The following is a 21771-nucleotide window of genomic DNA, read 5'->3' as shown; positions in this document are numbered from 1 at the left end:
GGCAGCTAACAGTTACATGAGGAAGTGTTCACCATCATTAGCCATTAGAGAAATGCAAATCAAAACTACAATGAGATACCATCTCACCCCAACAAGGCTGGCACTAATCCAAGAAACACAAAATAATAAATGTTGGAGAGGTTGTGCACTGCTGGTGGGAATGTAAAACGATACAACCACTTTGGAAATTGATTTGGTGCATCCTTAAAAAGCTAGAAATAGAAGTTCCGTATGATCCAGCAATCTCACTCCTTGGTATATATCCTAGAGAAATAAGAGCCCTCACACGAATAGATATACGCACACCTATGTTCACTGCAACATTGTTCATTATAGCAAAAAGACGGAAACAACCCAGGTGCCCATCAACAGACAAATGGATAAACAAATTATGGTACATACACACAATGGAATACTACACAACCATAAAGAACAGCAATGAATCCATGAAATATCTCATAACCTGGATGAATTTGGAAGGCATTATGCTGAGTGAAATTAGTTGCAAAAAAACAAATATTATATGAGGCCACTATTATAAGAACTCAAGGAAAGGTCTGAACACAGAAGAAAACATTCTACAAGCCTACAAGGGTGGAGAGGGAGGGAGGGGGAATTCACTAACTAGATAGTAGACAAGAATCATCTTAGGGGAAGGAAGGACAACACATAATACAGGAGAAGTCCACAGAACTGGACTAAACTTAGCTAAAGCTAAGAAGTTTCCTGAACACAACCAAACACTTCAAGGGACAGAGTAGCAGAGGCGGGGGTCTGAGGGCCATGGTTTCGGGGGACATCTAGGTCACTTGGCATAACAAAGCTTATTAAGAAAATGCTTTGCATCCCACTTTGGTGAGTGGCATCTGGGATCTTAAAAGCTAGCAAGTGGCCATCTAAGACGCATCAATTGGTCCCAACCCACTTGGAACAAAGAATAATGAAGAACAAGAAAGACACAAGGAAAATATTAGCCCAAGAGACAAAAAGGGCCACATAAACCAGACTTTATCAGCATGAGACCAGAAGAACTAGATGGTGCCTGGCTACCACCAATGACTGCCCTGACAGGGAACACAGCAGAAAGTCCCTGATGGAATGGGAGAAAAGTGTGGAGCAGAACTCAAAATCACTTAAAAAGACCAGACTTAATAGTCTGACTGAGACTGGAGGAACCCCTGAAGCCATGCCCCCCATTAGCTCTCTTAACCCAGAACTAAAACCATTCCCGAAGCCCACTCTTCAGGCAAAGATTAGACTGGATGATAAAAAATAAAATACTTGTGAAGAGTGTGCATCTTAGTTCAGGCAGATACACAAGACCAAATGGGTGGCTCCTGTCCAAAGGCAGGATAGGAAGGTAGGAAGGGACAGGAACTTGTTGAATGGACACAAGAAACCCGGGGTGGAAAGCGGGAGTGTGCTGTCACATTATACGGATTGCAACTAATGTTGCATAACAATATGTATATAAATTTTTGTATGAGAAATTAACTTGAGCTGTAAACTTTCATCTAAAGCTCACACGCACAGAAAGACCCAAAACTTTCCCACAGCCCCAAGACTCCTACTCTAGCCTCGCTTACCTCTCTGGCCCACCTTGCACTTCCTGCACTCATCCACATTTCCGCTCCACTGGCTCTGCCCTGTTCTCTCCCACCTCACGGCCTTTGTCCGTGGCATTATTTCAGCCTAGAGCATCCCTCCCCTTATCACCTACTCAACTTCTCCTTACCCATTCCATCTCAGTCCAGATGGTACTTCCACAGGAAAACCCCCTAATTATTCCTTTCAAAGGACCCTGTAATTGTTGCCTTTTGTATTTATACACCAACCTGGGTATCTGATTAATGTCCACCTTTCCTACTAGAATGTAAGTTCCATGGAGAGGGCGGGGCTGTGCTGTTTTGCTTACCACAGTATCCTCTGTACCTAGCACAGTGCCAACCCCACAGTAGGCATGTAAGAAATGTTTGTTAAATGAATGAATGAATGTCTCCCAGCTCCCAGATGGACAGACCTCAGTATGTTCCCTACAGAGCCCTACACAAACTTTCCCTTCCCCCTGCCCCATTTATTTCTCTGACTTCAGCTCCTCTCCCTCTCCCTGGCTTACTCCATTCCCACAATGCCAGCCTCCTTTCTGTTTCTCCAACATCCCAGGCCCTTGCCTGCCTCACCCAGAGCCTTTGCACTTGCTGCTTCCTATGTCTGGAACGCTCTTGGCCCAAACAGCTACATGACTCCTGCCTTATCAGCTTCATGTTTCTTCAATTGTACCTGCTTAATGAGACCTATTATGATTATGGTTTTTAAAATTTCTAATCTCCCCACTTACTCAATTTGCCCTGCTGTCTGAACACTCTTGATCCTGCCATATGTTTTTAAAAAATTACTTTGGCTATTGGTCGAAAATAGACTACAGTAGAGCAGTGCTCAGAGGTTATTGCATAATCCAGACAAGAGAGTGGTTAGGACAAGGGTGGTTAACAATAGCACTGGGGAGATGTGGGCAGATTAAAATATTTTGAAGACAGAACCAATGTATTTCCTTATGAGTGGATGTTGGTTGTTGTGGTTTGAATGGCGTCTCCCCAAAAGCTATGTGAACCTGGAACCTCAGAATATGACCTTATTTGGGAATAGGGCCTTTGCAGATGTGATTAAGTTAAGTTGAGGTCATACTGCATTAGAGTGGGCTCCAAATCCAATGATTGGTGTTCTTATAAGAAGAGAGGACACAGAGACAGAGGGAAGAAGGCCATGTGAAGACAGAGGCAGAGATTGGCGTGATGAAGCTACAAGCTGTGGAATGCCAAGCAGTGCCAGGAGCCACCAGATGCCAGAAGAGGCAAGGAAGGACCTTTTACTGGAGGCTTCAGACAAAGCACAGCCCTGCTGACATGCTGATTTTCCCTTGATGCAGTGGGTTGACATAGTGGCTGCAAGAGTGGGCTCAAACATAGCAAAGATTGTAAGAATGGCGCAGGACCAGGCCATGTTTCCTTCTGTTGTACATAAGGTCACTATGAGTTGGAACCGACTCAACGGCATCTAACAACAGCAACAACAGCCTCCAGAACTGTGAGCAAATAAATTTCTGTAGTTTTAAGGCATGCAGTTTGTGGTTCTTCGTTACAGTAGCTGCAGGAAACTAATACATGGATGTATGAGGAAAGAATGGAGTCAAGTATGTCTTCCTGAAAGAAAGGGAGTATATGTATTCTCCGAGCTTAACAGAGAGTCCCTGGGTTGTGCAAACAGTTAAGCCTTGGCCACTAGCGGAAAGGTTGGTGCTTCGAACCCACCCAGAGGTGGCTTGGAAGACAGGCCTGCTATCTGCTTCCAACAGGTCACAGCCTTGAAAACTCTATGAAGCAGTTCTACTTTGCAACAAATGGGGTTGCCATGAGTCAGAATTGACAGCAACTAACAACAACAAGCCTAGCAGAGTGACTGATACACCAGTACCAACCAGTTGTCATTGAGTAGACTGTGGCTCATGCCAACCCCATGTGTGTCAGAACTGTGCTCCATAGGGTTTTCAATGGCTGATTTCAATAGCTGATTTTTGCAAGGTGCCTCTAGGTGGTCTTGAACCTCCAACCTTTCATTTGGCAGCCAAGTGTGTTAACAGTCTGCACCACCCACAGACTCTGACTGATACATCTCATACCAAACTCATTGCCCTCAAGTCGATTCTGACTCATAGTGACCCTATGAGTAGAACTGCCCCATAGAGTTTCCAAGGAGCACCTGGTGGATTCGAATTGCCTGCCTTTTGGTTAGCAGCCGTAGCATTTATCCACTATGCCACATAGGAGGTACTTAATAAACATCAAATACTGAGTGAACCGAAAGTACTGCATATATAATAAGGCCAGAGTACAAAATTTAGCACATTGGATCCAACTTCTAAGTGAGAAGACTTCTCAGAATATTTACTGTTCTTGCCATACGTCAAAATCTAGAGACACTGACCAGAGTGGTCAACCCATGGCCGCTGGAAAGTCAGGGAGGGTCGGGCTACCACTCTCACCCATGAAAACTTACCCAGAGGCAGTACTCGCAGCCAGAACAGGGGGAGCCAGCCTTTGTCCAGAGCAGAGTAAGCAACAGGGCCATTTACTGCGCCTTTCACCTGGTGTAACTGTTTGGTTTTATTACATTGAAGGAAAAGCAGGAGGGATTCAGCTCAGAAAGGATTCTATTCTGGGCCTTGGACTTGGAGCTGTCAGACTTTTAGGAGTAATCTACACCTTCTGACTGATCTGCTTTGGTGTCAAATGAGCAGGTAAGGAGCTGACTTCCCAATCGCCTAGTCCAGGAGATGCCTTCCCCAGCCCTGGCCACTCCACCTTCCAGCAGCATCTGGGGATGCTGACCGTCACCCCCTTCTTGAGATTCATTCCTTCCTTGGTGTTCTGACCTCCTTCCCTACTGACACTGCCACGCTCCTTCCTCACGCTCCTTCCTCCTCCCATCTCACAGCCCTTTCTCTCTTGCTTCTTAATTCCACACTTTAAGTCCCTGAATGACCTCCAGCACTAACAGGAAGCATAATTACCACAGCAACAACGGTGCTAATAGCAGCTACCTTTTAATGAGTGCAAGGTGCCAAGCACTAAACACTTCACAGGTATTTTCTTATTTAACCTCACACCAACAACAGAAACATAAGAAACAGAGAAGTCGCTGTATTTGTTCAAAGAGATGCAGCAAGTAAGTGGCAGGGTCAGGATTCAAACTCAGATCTGCCTGGCTCCAAAGCCTGGCCTCATAGACATTATCTTACTCTGGTCTCAGGTGATGAAAATGCTCACACATGTGACAGATGCCTCGTTGCTCACCATCTCCAGACCAATGCCTTCTGCTTTTCTGTCACCAGCCCTGCTATTCCTTTAGCATCCCGGGATCAGCTCTCAAGGTTCTCCTTGCTTCTTTGACATCTTATCCTCCCTGCCCATTGACCACCCCTACACACACATACACACACACACACTCTCTCTCAAACACTCACACACTCACTCACACTTTTCACACACTCACACACTCTCTAACACATACACTTCACATACTCTCTCACACAAACTGTCACACACTCTGTCTCACTCTCACACACATTCACACATGCTCACACATATGCTTCACACACTCTCTCACACACAGACTCACACTCACACACACAGACACACTGCCTCATATACATACTTCTCGAGGTCTATCCAGTTAGTCACAAGTCCTATTTATCCAAACTCTGCAGGTTCTCCCACCTGGCCCCTCCCACCCATTGATGTAGCCCAGGGATGGGTCCCTGTCAGCTCTAACCTGAACCATCCCTATGCCTCTGGTCTTCCTCCCTCCTCTGATACAGTGAAAGGAGCACAAGCTTCAGAGCCACTTAAACCCGCCTCTGCGGCTTGCAAGGTAGGGGACCCTGGGCAAGTCAGTGAAGCTCTTTGAACCTTCGTTTCCTCATCTATAAACTAGAAATGATACTTTCTTCCCAGGATTGACGAATAGATTGGGGACAGCATGCATAAACGTTCAGGTGGCTATGGTCCTTACACTCTGGACAAATTTTTCAGAAGCACAACTCTGGTGCCGACCCCTACAGTCCTTTGCAACTCTGAACTCTTTACTAGGCAGGCATTTCATCCCCAGGGTTTTAGAAAAGGAAATAAAAAGTAATACTTAAATTCTGGGGTTTGGGGTGGGGAGGGAACCCCACCCTGGAAGGGATTCCATTTTCTGAGTCGGTTGTGGAGTTGCTTGACTTTTAAGACTAACCCAAACATTCTAATTTTTCTGCTCTGAAGTTAAGTCATGCAGCAGTGAGGGGCTGGACTCCACATTACTGGATTCCGTGGGTCTTATTCACCCTTAGTCCTTTCCTTCAGCTCATTTAAAACAACTGGGGGCCCAGACGCCTGTCCCTGGCATGCAAGGTCTTCACCAATTTTGGTCCTCATCTACTTTTCTGTCGTAAGTCCCACTGGCTCTCTGCACATTCTCTAGGCTTCAGTTCAAACAGAATTCCCATTCTACTTATTTTCCCATACACACACACACACACACACATCAAACTGGTTGCCGTCACGTCAGTTCTGACTCATAGTGACCCAGTAGGACAGAGTAAAACTGCCCCATAGGGTTTCCAAGGAGCAGCTGGTGAATTCAGACTGTTGACCTTCTGGTTAGCAGCTGAGCTCTTAACCACTATGCCACCAGGGCTCCATATATATATATATTGGTTCACTTGGATCTCGTCTGCAGACTCTGCCTGCGCTTCCCATCTCAACTATTCAAGATGTTCCCAAAACTTCTAGCCTCAGACCAAATGCCACCTCTTTCAGGGAACCTACCTTGAGCCCTAGGTCACCACCCCTACCCCAACCTGAGCCAAAAGGGGCCTCCTCTCTTCCTCCTATACCTTTCTTTGTATTGCAACGCTTCTCATCACCTTGTCCATTTATGTGACCCCTAACATGCCTTCTCACTTTAGTTATGCCAACAGTTATTAACAACCACTGTGCTGAGATCACTTTGGAGTTTGCAAGGGTGAGAAGTACAAGTTTGGGAATGATTTACTTTTCTTCTAAATAACAGTAGAAGATTTATGGTTATCTCTATAATAAAAAACTCACTGCTGTTGAGTCAATTCTGACTCATAGTGCCCCTGTAGGGCAGGGTAGAACTGTCCCACGGGGTTTCCAAGACTGTAAATCTTTACAGAAGCAGGCTGCTACCTCTTTCTCCGGTGGTGCGGCTGGTGGGTTTGAACCACCAACTTTTGTTTAACAGCCAAGCACTTAACCACAGTACCACTAGGGCTCCTATCTCTATAATAGTGTCACTCATTCCCCTGAATTTCAATACACTGTTTTGAGTTGGAAAGGAAGGGATGGGACTGAGCTAGTGAGCTGGGAGCTGTGCCTCAGTCTAGATCTACCCAGGGTTGTGAGTGAGAACTTCCAGCATCAATTCTCATCTCCTCCTCTGGTAAAGCACACAGCCTGGTATACAGAAGATACTCAGACAAGTGTGAGGGATGAATGAGTAAGTAAAAGTGAAAAATCAGCTGTTAGAGGAAGGCTGATCTTTTTGAATACTTTGTCTTCCTGATTGAATGGAAAAGGCACTGGATTAGTAAGCCAAAGATCACAGTAGAAACTGACTATGTAATTTTTAAAAAGTCTTGCAGGGACATGTTTATCTTATTTAATGCTGCCTTTGTAGAACCTAACACATTGTGGGTAATCAATAAACATTTGTTTAATGAATGAACGAATACATATTTGAGTCCTGGTTGTTTCATTTGTTTGTGGGTTAAAGGAGGACAAGTCTTTTTACTTCTCAAACTTCAACTTCCACATCTCTGAAAAAGGAGCCAATTGTAGAGAGGAAAGCAAGGGTTACCATTTCTTTTATATCCCACAAACTGCACTATAAACTTCAAACGTTTTATGTGTGTGTGTGTGTAACGCCTATAAAACATTACTGGAAGTAATATAAAGCTCTCTTATAAATGGTGCAAATGCCCCTATTGATCCCTCAGGAGGTGCGTTCTTAGTATGAAATAGAGGAGGAAACTTAACCATTATCCAGCTCACTTGATCAATGCACAACAAAGAACTTAATAACCTGAAGCCTAAAGGAACTTAAAAACCTTAAAATTTAAAAACCTATATATATATGTGTGTATGTATATACATATACGTATACGTATACATATACATGTATGCATACACAATACATATGTGTGTATATGTACACACATACATACACATAAAATAGATACATACACAAATATAATGCAGAACACTTGAAAAATTCAGAAACACATGAGACCAAAATTTGGAAGTAATCTCTGTTAGCCTGCTTGGGTGTGTTTCTGTTCCACCTAGAATGTAGAAAATGGAAATAACATCACTCCCACCATCATAACAAGAAAGAGCCAGATAATCTATAAAATCATAACTTTTCTTGAACCCATCAGACAGCTGAGGTCATAGGGAAACCACCCAGCCTGAAATTAATGGAAAGACAGATACCTCCAAAGAGAGAAGAGGAGACAAGACTTGGGCAATGACTCGTCTGTGATAGAGGAAGGAAAGCAGGACATCCCCACAAATGAGTAAAAATAAATCAGCTAAAAAGTTTAACAAATTGTTAAAGGCCAAGTGTGAGCTAACTTGAGTGTACAGAACTTTGGGAGCTTCAGCCACAAGGGAAGTTTAAACCCATCCACAGGCTCTTCTCCACAGATTTCACCAGGTATTCATGAGAAAGATTGGGGGTCGGGATAGTAGAAGAGAGAAAGTCTGTCTCAGAGGTGTATGCTTGGAGGAGGAAAACAGCTGCTGCTGTGAGAATGGCACAGAATCCCTTTGGGAACTTTTAAGCCTATGAAACAAAAGCCTCAAGTAGCAAAGGGAAAATCAGCAAGCCTGTTGATCCTAGGGCAAGGGGAAGACCCACCAACAGCCTTGGGAAAGAGGAGCATGCCCATCTCCAGGCATATATACTATTTACCTCATACTATTCTACACATGTTTGGCAGTCAAACAAAAATTACAAGACAAACAGAAATGTAAGAAAAGAGCCCACTCTCAAGGGACAAAGCAATCAACAGAACCAGACAATCAAATGGAATTTGAAATAACTGACTAACGTGGCAACCCCATGTTTTATAAAGTTGAAATTGACTTGGAGGCGATGGATTTGGTTTGGTTTTGGTTTAGGAGTAATGTGATCTGATCATGGTGATGATGCAGGACTGGGCAGCATTTCGTTCCATTGTGCATGCGTTCACCACGAGTCAGGGGCTGACTTGACAATGGCTAACAACAGCAACAAATGATTAATATGTTAATGGTCCTAATGGAAAAGACAACAAGCATGAACAGATGAGGAATTCTAGCAGAAACAGAGAAACTTTAAAAAATAATTTAATGAAATGTTAAAAATGAAAACAAAAACAAAATATGGTAACAGAGATGAAAAATGCCTCAATGTTCTCATCAGTAGAATTCACATATTCAAAGAAACAACCAGTAAACTTGAAGATAGGTCAATAGAAATAACCAAAATCAAAATACAAAGAGAAAAATGAATGAAAAAAGTGAAACAGAGCATCCAGTAGTTGTGGGACAGTGTCAAATGGTCTAACACAGAGGTAATGGAAATCACAGAAGGAGAAGAAAGAACACAAATAGAACAGAAGAAATATTTGAAGAGCTAATGGCTGGGATATCCCACAAATAATGAAATGCATCAAACCACAGAGCCAAGGAGCTGTGAAAACCTCAAGTAGGACTAAAAACAAAACAAAACAAACAGAAATGACTCATTACCACCAGTCCTGGACTACAGGAAATGTTGAAGAAGATTCTTCAAACAGAGGAATATGATGTTACATAGAAGCTTGGATCGACACAAAGAAACGAAAATCAGAAATCATTAGAATGAAGATAAATAAAAAGACTTTTATATCTTTACTGGTTCAAAAATATAACTGCCTTATTGTACCAGTCTGGCCTAAGTGTTGATACTGGCTTTATTCATAAAGGCCCAAACTGGAAACAACTCAAAAGCCTTTTAGCTGGTGAATGCATAGACAAGATCAAGATGGGCCAATAAGCAACATCATGATAAATGGAGAAAAGATTGAAGCTGTCAAGGATTTCATCTTACTTGGATCCATAATCAACACCCATGGAAGCAGCAGTCAGGAAATCAAATGACGTATTGCATTGGGCAAATCTGCTGCAAAACACCTCTTTAAAATGTGTAAAAGCAAAAATGTCACTTTGAGGACTAAGGTGCACCTGACTCAAGCCATGATATTTTCAATCATCTCATGTGCACGTGAAAGCTGGACCATGAATAAGGAAGACCAAAGAAGAATTGATGCCTTTGAATTATGGTGTTGGTGAAGAATGTTGACTGTACCACGGACTGCCAGAAGAACGAACAAGTCTATCTTGGAACAAATACAGCCAGAGTTCTCCTCGGAAGCGAGGATGGTGAGACTTTGTCTCGCGTACTTTGGACAGGCTATCAGGAGAGACCAGTCCCTAGAAAAGGACATCATGCTTGGTGAAGTAGAGGGTGAGCAAAAAAAAGAAAGACCCTCAAGGAGATGGACTGACACAGTGGCTGCAACACCGGGCTCAAGCATAACAGTGATTGTGAGGATGGCACAGGATTGAGCAGTGTTTTATTCTCTTGTACATAGGGTCTCTATGGGTCGGAACTGACTCGACGGCACCTAACAACAACAAAATATGCTAAAAACTACAAAACTCTATTGAAGGAAACAAGAGAATCTAAATAAATGAAGAGATATGCTGTGTTTATTAATTGGAAGACTCAATATTGTAAAGATGACAAATATTTCAAAATTGACGTATAGATTCAATAAAGTCCCAATCAAAATCCCAGAATGGCTTTTTATAGATTCTACAAAATTAATATGCAAAAGCAGAGGAACAATTTTTTAAAATAACCAAGTCAGAGGACCTATACTACCAGGCTTTAAGACCCATTATGAAACTACAGTAATCAGCCCAGTGTGGTACTGGTGAAAGGAGGGATGAATGGAACAGAGCTGACCAACTGATTTTGACCAACACATATATGACCAATCAATTTTCCACAGAGCTTCAAAGGCAGTTCACTGGAGAAAGGATAGTCTTTTCAACAAATGGTGCTAGCATATTTGGATCTTTCTATGCAAAAACAAAAAATGAGCCTTGATCATACCTTACAGCATATACAAAACTTAACTCAAAAGGAGTTATCGGCCTAAATATAAAGCCTACAGAATTATAAAATGTAAAGCCTAAAACTTCTAGAAGAAAAAAATGGAAGAAATTTTTGGTGATCTTTCTTGGCAAAGAATTATTAGATATGACACCAAAGGCAAAATCCATAAAAGAAAATACTGAAAAATAGGACTTCGTCAAAATTAAAAAATTCCTGCTCTTTAAGATACTGTTTTTTTAAAAAAAATGAAAATGCAAGACACAGGTTGGGAGAAAATATTTTCAAAATACAGGTCTGATAAAGAACTGTATCCAGAATATATTAAGTACTCTCAAAACAATACTAATAAAACAAACAACCCAATTAAAAAAAAAAAAAGTAGGCAAAACACTTGAAAAGATACTTCACCAAAAAATGTAAATGGATGGCAGATGAGCAGCTGAAAAGATGCTTTGCATCATTAGTCACTTGGGAAATGCAAATTAAAACCACAAGGTGCTATCACTACACAATTATCAGAATGGCTAAAACAAACACACACAAACCCTGACAACACCAAGTGCTGCTGAAGAGATGGAGCAATGGGAGCTTCATACATTACTTGTGGGAATGCCTTTTGGAAAACAGTTTGGCAGTTTTTATAAGGTTAAAGATATACTTACTATATAACTAAGCCATCCCACTTCTAGGTATTTACACAAGGGAAATGGAAACCGTCATAAAAACCTGTATGTGAATGTTAATTCTAGCTTTATTCATGACGGCCAAAACTGGAAACAACGCAAATGCCCTTTAACTGCTGAATGGACAAACTGTGGTATAGCCATATTACGGAATATTACTCAACATGGATGAATATCAAGTGTACTATACTAAGTGAAAGAAGCCAGACTCAAAAGGCTATGTACTGTATAATTCCATTTATAGAACATTCTGGAAAAGGCAAAGCTATAGGGACAGGAAGTAGATGAGTAATTACCAAGGGTTGGGGATAGAAAGGAGTGTTGACTACAGAGGTGCATGAGGGAATTTTCTGCAGTGATGGAACCATCCTGTAGTTTGATCGTGTACACTAAAAAGGGGTAAACTTTAGTGTGTGGAAAGTATACCCTCAGTAAACCTGAATTTAAACAATCACATTAAAAAGCTATAAAAATATAAAATAAATTGATAGAACAAAAGTATCTGTTGTATCAACCAATGTAAATGGGCTGAACTCACCTAATAAGGGAAAAATAAATCAGATTGGGTGATAAAGTAAATTCCAATGGTTCTGAACGCAAATGAGTTATAAAGGTTAAATATAAAAGGAGGAGAGGAGATGAAAACACCTGTGCCCACCTGTCAGGTAACGCCTGCAGCACCGTGGGCATCAGCACCCCGGAGATAGCTTTGTAGAGGATGGAATCACACACACCGACGATGTTCACCACCGTGGAGGAGCCCAGCACAGGCAGCATGTGGGGCGGCATTCCTTGCCAAAAGTGCAGAAGAAAACTTTGAACCTGCATCGACCCACAGAGAGGAGAGGAAGCATGAGGTTATACAGGGCACTCCATCAGAGCCTCAGGACTCCACCGAGGCCAGCCCAGTCGACCATGCTGCCATCACTACAGCCTGGAGCTGTAGAAGCTGTGCCTGGCTGGCCTCTCATGGTTTAGGAGGCCCTGGAAGCTTCTCCTGCCCCAAGTCTTCCCACTGCCGGAGAACCTCATAGCCTGGGAGTCTGGGGCCTCCTCCGCCCTGGGAGAGAGGAGGAGGACATTAATCCATCAGCCCCTTCAATGTTCACCGTGGTCTGGGAGATGTTTATGAAAGGATAACAGGATATTGTTCATAAGGGGGTCAGAGCCCGCTGGTACCTCAGGGCCCCTGGGTGTTATGGAAGGAAGGGAAAAGTGTGGGAGTTGCAGGTGTGTGTATGGAAGGGAGGAGAGAAGGTGCCACAGACAAAATTCTCTTCTTTGAAACTTATGCATCCCAAACTAGGCAAACTGCAAGGGTCTCTTCATAGCCAAGTACCTCCGTTTTCTCAAAGAGCCCTGGTTGGTTGGTGCCATTTTGGGATGCTAGATGGTGATGTCTGGATGGTAAGCTACCTGGGCACATGAATTATGGGTGATTGATAGTTTTTTAGATTTCCAACCCCTAGCCAGGGAATGGGAACATAACAGGTACTGAACAATGGGAGTCATTATTAATACGATCAGAGCAGGAACTCAAGGGGTGCTGTTGATGAACAAATGGCGGAGTTAAGTGTCCATACCAGAGAGCTCCTGGATGGCTCCCCTACACCTGTTACCTTCTAGTGTGTGAGTTGGAGGTGGGGACAAAGCAGGGGTGGTGGTGGAGGGTGGGACAAGATAAGGGAAGTGAAGGGAAATAGTAGAAGGTGATTAAATGGTGTATGTAATAACGTTCAGAAATACCTCAACTTCAGCTAACATTGAAAAGCGACCCATCTTGAAGCTGGAGAACAGATAACTGTGAATGTTTGTAAATTCTAACAGGCATGGGTTGCTTCCTGGACTGTGTGTGTATCCCTCTCTCCCCCACAGGTAGGTAGCATTACTCACATCCCTGGCTCCTAAACCAGACCTGATCTTATCTGGGAGATAATTTAGTCCCTCCAGTCTAATACTTCAGAGGTGATATTATCATTGCCATTATCTTTATTTATTGAGCTCCTATTAGATGCCAGGAACTTTGCATAGGTTCTCTCATTTAATATGCATAATAATCTGACAGCTGAGACATTATTTGTCCAATGCCAGATAGCAAGTCAGGGGAGAGTTGAAATAGAACCCATGCCTGCTTGGGTCCTTCCACCACCCAGTCTTGTGGCTAGCCTCATCTTCACGTGGTGGCTGGGCTTCTATCCCATTCCTGATGCCCACGTCTCTTCCTAGGCTTCTGGGTCCTTCAGGCCCCTTCCAGGAGTAGGGGCTTGCCTCCCTCTGACCAGGCTGCCTCCAGGAAGTGGAGTGCTGCCCTGCCCCCAGCCTGGTGACAGAGCTCAGCTCCCTGTGGACAGATTTCCCCCATCTAAGGGCGAGGGAAGCATGCCCGCCTGAGTTCCTAGAGGAGAAAATGGACACTGCCAAAAACATGATCAAAGTGTTGAATGAAGTCAGCTCTATAGATTGTGAAGCTTAAGTCACAGTTCTGTTTATTCCATGACAGGGAAAATATTGCCAAGTTTTCTTCTAGATAGAAAATTAAAACAAAGAAGATTCACGTGAGTGAAGACATCGTGGGTTCCAAACCTGGCTCCACTATCAACCTGGAGTGTAACATCTCAAAGCCTCAGTTTCCTTTTCTATAAAATGGGATCAAAATTTATCATAGGCATTGGTAAATATTCCTAAAATAGACTTATTATAGTGCTTGGCACATGCTAGACGTTGAACGAAGGTTATATTATTTTATCATAGAGGCACTACCACTACTAGAAATCAGCGTACCGCCCTAAGCATTTGAGTCACTCTTGCCTAAGTTTCTGAGAGTCGCTCAGCCAGGATCCCCATTGTAGCTCTGCCCACCTGTCAAGACACCTGTCAAGGCACCTGTGCTGTCATTGGGACACCTGGCAGCAGACTCATGGCCCAGCTTGGCCCTGCAGATGGCTATATCTCTTGGACAACATGCCTGCCCTCCAGAGGACCCTCCTCGCCCATCCCTGGGCATAAGCCTCAGGTCAGGCCCTGGTTCTCCCTGTCTGCCCTTTCAGCTCTGAGTAAGAAGCCCTGCCCAGTAGATTCCTAAGATTTGGTAGATTCGGAACTCATTTGCCTTCCTTAGTTCTCCTTGCATGCAGTCCTACTCCTCTTTTACACAAGCAGTTAATTTCTGGCACAAAGTCTGGAAAAGATTAGCTGCTGTGTAGGTTAAAACAAATCTGTGGAAAACTGGTGACTTTAGCAGGCGCCTGTCTGTTTCAAGTCTGTTCAGGCTGCACAGGGAGCCCTGATCAGTCCCCTGTCTCTGGAGCAGCCTTTTCAGAGGGTGCATGATCAGTTTTGACCTACCCTTTGCATTTTAGAGCACTTAAATCGACGGCACTTGGTTTTTAGGTTTAATGTCAATACGAGCTCTGGTGGTGCAGTGTTTAAGAGCAAGGCTGCTAATCAGAAGGTCGGCAGTTCGAATTTATCAGCTGCTCCTTAGAAACCCTATGGGGCAGTTAGTTCTACTCTGTCCTATAGGGTCACTACGAGTCTGAATCGACTTGATGGCAACCGGTGTGGTTTTCGGTAATATCCAATAAGGAGCCTTGATGGCATGGTGGTTAAGCACTCGGCTGCTAACTGAAAGGTTGGTGGTCCGAACCCACCAGCTGCTCCACAGGAGAAAGATGTGGCAGTCTGCTTCTATAAAGATTACAGCCTTGGAAACCCTACGGAGCGGTTCTACTCTGTCCTATAGGGTCGCTATGAATTTCAGTGGCAACTTTTTTTTTTCCTGGCTTAATGGCCAGTGGCACCTGTTCCCTCCTGGGGGCAAGAAAGAAGAGGAAGAAGGGAGAGTAGCATGAAGATGAAGAGTGGAGACTTGGAGGTTAGATGTGCAGGTGATTCCTGCCCCTCACGCTTGTGAAGTGGACAGATGCTGTGCTTAGGAGGTAGAGTCAACTGGACATCCCAGTGGACTAAATATGGAGGATGAGGGCAAGAGAAGACTCAAGGTTTGTGGCTTGAGCAGTTAGGTGGTGGCAACTTAAGACTTGGGAATGACAGATTTAGGACAGGAAATTAAGAGTTCTGATTTGGCCATGTTAAGTTAGATGTCGAGACAAATGAATCGGGAGCCCAGGACTAAGTATGTAAATCTGAGAGTTATCAGCTTTTATAAAGTAGAGATAATGATGCCTAACTATTGTCAGAAATAAAATAACTTATGTAAAATGCCTGGCATCGTGTAGGCATTTAACAAATGGAAACTTGTTATTAGACAAGACAGTAAGTTCTCTTTACTCCTTCAAGCACAAGTGGGGAAAGAATCGGAGGTAAATGATTGCAAACGATTTCTTAAAATAAGTTTTTGGGGTTATCGGTTTCAATCCCCTGAACTCTCAGCCCTTTTTCTCTGGGCTCAATGAAGTTCTGAAGCATCAGATGAGCTTCTTGAGATCTCCTCAGCAACTTCTCTTTTTTCTTTCCCATGTCCATGTTTAATTCATTCCTAGTATACTGGAATCTTATGGAAACACATCTGATGATTTCCAACCAGAGGTATTTAATTGCTACACTATCAGAAGGACCTCCGTAAAAATAGCTACCATTTATTATGTTCTTAATATAAAACCGATACATCACATATACAATTTCATGTAATCGTCACAGCTTTACTATGAGGTTTTATTATGAGGTATAATTATTATCTCCATTTTGCAGTGAAAGAAACTGAGGCTCGGAAAGATGAAGTACCTTTCCCAAGGTCACAGGCTAGTGAATGACAGACCTGGGATTCAGACTATCTGACCTTACAGCTGTTTGTGTAATGTAGTCTGGAGAGGACTTTGCAGGGAGTTCTCTATGTACAGACTTGAACTCTTTGTATCTACCCGACACTGTTACAAGTCAGTAGTGTTTTAATATCCATCCATCCATCCACCCACTCACCAACTATTTTACTGAGTGCCTAAGAGTATGGCTGGTAAGGATACCCTAATGAACAAAACAGACAAGATCCCTGCCCTCAAAGGCTTACACTGCAGTGACAGGAGACAAACAATGAGCAAGCAAACAAGATAATTTCAGATTGGGAGACTAGCGTAAGTTGTAGCCTCAACAGATATTCAAGATCTTGAAGATTTGAAACAAACTATAAAGTCAGGGTGTACCAGACGCACCCACCACGCATTATCGATGACTTTTCTCAGCTGTAGGAGAAAGCCACAAAGCTCATCAGTGTAAAATATCCTCCCTGCATTTTTTCATGGTTAGTTAGAATGAACCACATCTTGATTAACCATCTTAGAAACAGCCACCAAATATCCCTGCCAGGGGGATAGAAAGAACATGGGACTAGAGGTGTCAAGTGAGGAAAGATCTAGTCATAACTTTGGTTCTAACCAACTATCTGACCTTGGGCAAGTCTCTTAACCTCTCTGGTTGGTATATCTGATAAGAGCAAGAGTAACCATTTGTATGGTCTTTTATAGTGCACAGGGAGCTTCTAGCAGGCATTGTCTCATCTCATCCTTCTAGTAATACTGTGACTTAGATGGGCAGAGATGGTATTTTTGTCTTTCATTTGTAGGATGAGGAACTGTCTTAAATCCAAGCCTGGGTCTCCAAGTTTGGCATTTTTTCCCATAGGAGCACTCTTTTCGTTGAAGGTTTCTGGACTTCTCACCATATATTTTGCATGCTAATTGCCGGTTTGTATGCCCTTTTCTTCTTCCTTATTCCTGGGGCTCAGAGCAGTATCTGGCACCACTGGGCACCCAAAAAGTGTTGGAAGTAAGGGAAATGAGATGATGAGAGTGAGTTTTGAGTAAGGAGGATGGGTCAATAGTTTTGCTGTTAGTCGATATGGCAGAGAGGGACAGCTGTCACCAGAGATCTAAGCCGCCCCACTTCTGTAGGAGTGTAAGCTATAGTGTAGAGCAGCTGCCCCATGAGGGACCATACTGCTCAGCCCCATTGGGACCAGCTGTTGCCAATGGGGTATGGGAGAACGTGATGAGTATTTTTGGAGGGCTGACAAGGTTAAGAAGGGGGTGCCTTCCCTGGAATCCTTTTCCCCAGCCATCAGTTGAACAAAGAGGACTCCAGGGCTCTAGAGAAGGGTATAGCCACAAGGTGGAAGGAGCGGGAGTCCCTGAACCACCCCAGCAACTAGCCTTCCAACCAAGAGCACACTGATTTGATTGTGACATAAGTGAGAAATAAACTCTTAATGTGTTAAGATTTGAAGGCTTATTTGTTACAGTGGCTAGTGTTGTCTTAACCAGTCACGAATTATTATTTGCCTTGATTTCACTCACCTTTGGAATGTAACACATAGCCTAACCAGTGTTATGCGAGAAAGAGGTGATTTTAACTTCTTAAAAATATTTACTAGAAGGGTGGTTCAGGAAATTTAGGAGATTATGAAGGACGTTTTAGCAATCCAATGTGTAACAGTCAAGAAGTGGAAGAATAGTATCTCTGCCAACACGATGCTATCTCTTCTGGAGCTGTGTCTACGAGCCAAGCGGCAGCTCTCATACAACCACCTACCACACAGGGTTACTGGGGGAACAGTAAGCAAGCTAACACAGGGAAAGCAATTAACACAGCGGGGTTGCCGTGACTTGGAATTGACTCAACAGCAAACCACAACACAACAGGTGCTCAATAAATGTTCGCTGCTGTGAGACAAAGTGGTGCAAAGACAGAAGAATATGGGCGAGAAGAGCATTTTGTAACTTACATCGTGTTTTACCTCTCCACCTTCAGTAACGTCCCAGTCCAGGGAGTCGCTGGGATCTTTTCCACCAACAACTACTGGTTTTACAGCCCTTTCAGAGCCTGCATTATCTTTCCTCAGAGTGAGTGTCCACATCCCAGCCCAGGGTATTTTAGCCTGAAAGGTGTTTTTTTTTTTTTTTCCAACAGAAAAGCCTCTGGTTTATGGGGTAAAATGTGTGGCTTCTTGCCATGCCTCTGGAAGGCTTTTTTGGATGGCATTTTAGACAAGAGGATTTTATTGTCTCTGATTATGTAACAGAGGCTTCCATCCTTTCTCCTTTCCCCCTCTCCATTCTTTGACCATAATACTTAAAAATGAAACTAGAAGGAATGTCTTTTTTTTTTTTTCTTTGTATTCAAAGATGGCCCTACTGCTAGGATTTGATGGAAGTGTAGGCCAGACCTTTAGAATGGAGGGTAACCAGCAGCAAATGTACTGAAATGGATGAGCCTCAGGAAAAGATTAAATCTAAAATGTAAGAAAACTCGTCTTTAGTTTCTCTGAGTCTATAATTTGGGGTGTAATTATGCCCTGGCAAAATTGTCTTCCTAGTATGCCAATTGGGCAGGATGGAGTTCACCAGTTTGACCAAGGAAAAGGCCATGCCAATTTCTATTAAAATATAAGATCCGTAAAATGGCGATAATGATAGTACCGGCTTCCTGAGATCACTGAGGATTCAGTGAGCTGAGTAATGTGCACACAGGGCTTCCGCAGAGCCTGGGGCCCAGCAGGGACTCATGAGATACAAGCTAGTGTTGTTACAGTATTTTAATAAACATCATTTATAGCTAACACTTGTTGACCTACCTCGTCAAAGTTGGCTCTGATTACAGTGTCCAGTATTCTCTGACAGTGTGTTCTGTACATCATAATAAAGGTGGAAACCTGTGGGGGATGGAGAGGTTGACAGTAAAGGCGTGCATTAATACACATTACTGCTGCCCTTGGGACTTCCATTTTCAAGTCATTTATTCCCTGTTGAGGAGACGGAATTCGCCTGACCCTCTTCTCTCACCCTTGGTGCCCTCCTCTGCGCTCCCACATCGCTTGAGTGTTTCTCTCACGGAGCACTAACCAACGCTAGGGCACTGAAAGCACCAGTTTCCCTCTCTGCCCCCATTCTCCACCTCCCGATACTGTGGCCCCCGGAAAAGAAAAGCTGCCTATTACTCATGCTAGTGTATCCGGCACCTTCCACAGCGCCTGGCATGTAGTACGTGTTCAGGAGAGTTTACTGAACTCAATTCTTCTCATCGGCTAAGATACTGGAAAGTTAAAACCCAACGTGTATTTATAAGAAGAGTTGCTTCTGCCAAAGTCACAAAAAGATGTGTGGAAATTTTCTGGAATCTGCTAGTTGCATTTATCCAAGGATTTTAAAGTCATGGTGCAGGAAATTTGTTTGTGTGTTTATTGGGGGAAAAAATTGGGGAAAATAAAGACTAATCTAGGTCTTACGTTTAAAGCACCCTTTACAGCTTCGAGTTCATTCTCTTGATTCAGGACACAGACGTGCGTATTGTATATACTTGGTTTGCTTATGCAAACACCTGTGTCCCCCACTTGACTGTAAGCTTCTTGAGAGCGGGACTCCTGTCCCATCGCTACTGCACCCCGGCTCCTGTGGGATATGTTTGAGGCTCAGAGCCTGTTGGAGCACTGGGCTGCATCCAGACAGGTGCATCAGAGATGTGATGCCCCAGGGGAGACTTTCCCACACTTGTTTTTCTGATCCGTTCCTCCAAATACCCTACAGCCAAAACTACTAGATCTGCTGTACCTATAAAATCTTCTTTTTCTGTGGGACTATGATGTCACCACACCCCCTGCAGCACATACAAAAATGAATTTTATCCTGTGGAGAAGCAATCCAAAGGAGAGGGCTTCTTCTCTCATGAAATGAGACAGTACAACATCATATATATATATATGCATATACATATATGAGAGAAAGAGAAAAAAAGTTTAATTTTAAAATACTTTTTGATTTATAGAAAAGTTGCAAAGATAGTCCAGGGAGTTCTCATATACCCCACATCCAGTCACCCCATCACTAACATCTTACATTAGATTAGTGTGGTACATTTGTCAAAACTAAGGAACCAGTACTGATACATGAATATTAACTAAAGTCCATACTTTATTCAGATTTTGTCTTTATATTTCAAACTCACTGTTTTGTAATGAAAGTGAGAGAGGGAGGGAGGGAGGAAGAGAGAGAGCGTGAGTGAGTGTGTGTGCAGAGAGAGACCACCCACCCCCCCCACCGTCATCACTTCAAGCATGGTTACCTTCTCCTCGGGCAGACTGGCTGGCAGATTTAGATCTTTGACATTTGGGAACTCTGGCAGCAACGTTCCAAGTTTGGACCGGGGTGAATATGCCACTGTCTGCTTGCTTACTTCTTTCTTCCCTGTCTCGCTCACCCAGGCAGCTCCTTTCTTGGAATACATCACATCATAATATTGGGAGCTCTCTTTCACGGCAATGCCATAGTAATGGTACCTGGGCCACAAAAAGAGAAAGAAAGAGACCGTCACGCACCGTTATCAAGTGGGGGTTCCTGAGTCCAGTGCCCAAGGCCAAGGATGGCTGGGGCCAGAAGAGTTAACTCTCCTGCAAGGCTCGACTTCTCTGAAATCTAGAATTAAACCAAAGCTCCATGTTTCCAGCCATCAATCAGGCAGGTAAAAATAACCAAAATTGCCTCCTACAGAAAATGTTAAGTCAAATACTTTGCAAAGCAGAAAGAGGGATGAAAAATTTCCCACTTATACTTTGTGTCTTATTTCTGGCCAAATATGATCCCAGGGGCATAGCACTTGAGTGTCTCCCCCTCTCTGATGCCCCAAGCAGAACAATGGATTTATGACCCTAACTGCAGCACCAACAAAAATCCATGAGGCCTAGGTATTCTTCATGAACAAGCAGTAGTCTCAAAGGCTGCATTTTTTTTTAAGATTAATTTAGTGCTTCAGCTGACACTAAATGTAAAACACAGACCAGAGCCTTTTGCTAACTCAGAATGAGCTTCATAATGGAAATGTTTTCAATTAAGATTAACGAGAGATGGAAGCTGCATTTTGTTTGGTTTCTAGCTACGATCTATTGAGGACTTACTCTCTGCCAAACACTTTGAGAAGGGTTTTACATGCATTAATTTGGAAAATAACCCTATGAACCCATTGCCCATTGCTGTTCAGTCGGTTGCAACTCACAGAGACCCTAAAGGACAGGGTAGAACTGTCCCATAAGGTTTCCAAGGCTGTAATCTTTACAGAAACAGATTGCCACATTTTTCTGCCTCGGAGCGGCTGGTGGATTTGAACAGCCAACCTTTCAGTTAGCAGCCCAGCACTTAACCACTGTGCCACTGGTGCTCCTTAACTCTACAAGCATTATTACAATCTTTCTAAGAGGGAATTGGTGGTTCAGTTCAGAGGGAATTCTTGCTTTCTATGTGGAGAACCTGGGTTTCATTTGTAGCCAACGCACCTCATACACAGCCACCACCAATCTGTCAGTCTGGGCGTTGCTATT

At 43.3% G+C, this 21771-nt stretch overlaps 1 protein-coding gene across 1 annotated transcript in view; it reads right to left on the bottom strand.

The window, feature by feature from the left end:
• Positions 1-21771, bottom strand: part of RFX4 (regulatory factor X4) — a 195785-nt gene that overhangs the window by 58688 nt on the left and 115326 nt on the right. Inside the window, exons 7-9 of the mRNA XM_049884974.1 lie at positions 20523-20736; positions 19039-19116; positions 12112-12275 (exon numbers count right to left, since the gene is read on the bottom strand). Coding sequence (XP_049740931.1) covers positions 12112-12275; positions 19039-19116; positions 20523-20736 — 456 coding nt within the window. The remainder of the gene's footprint in view (positions 1-12111; positions 12276-19038; positions 19117-20522; positions 20737-21771) is intronic.

The sequence above is a fragment of the Elephas maximus genome, chromosome 4, assembly GCF_024166365.1.
Source record: "Elephas maximus indicus isolate mEleMax1 chromosome 4, mEleMax1 primary haplotype, whole genome shotgun sequence".
Taxonomy (NCBI): Eukaryota; Metazoa; Chordata; class Mammalia; order Proboscidea; family Elephantidae; genus Elephas; species Elephas maximus.
This window is presented reverse-complemented; position numbering and strand designations above follow the sequence as displayed.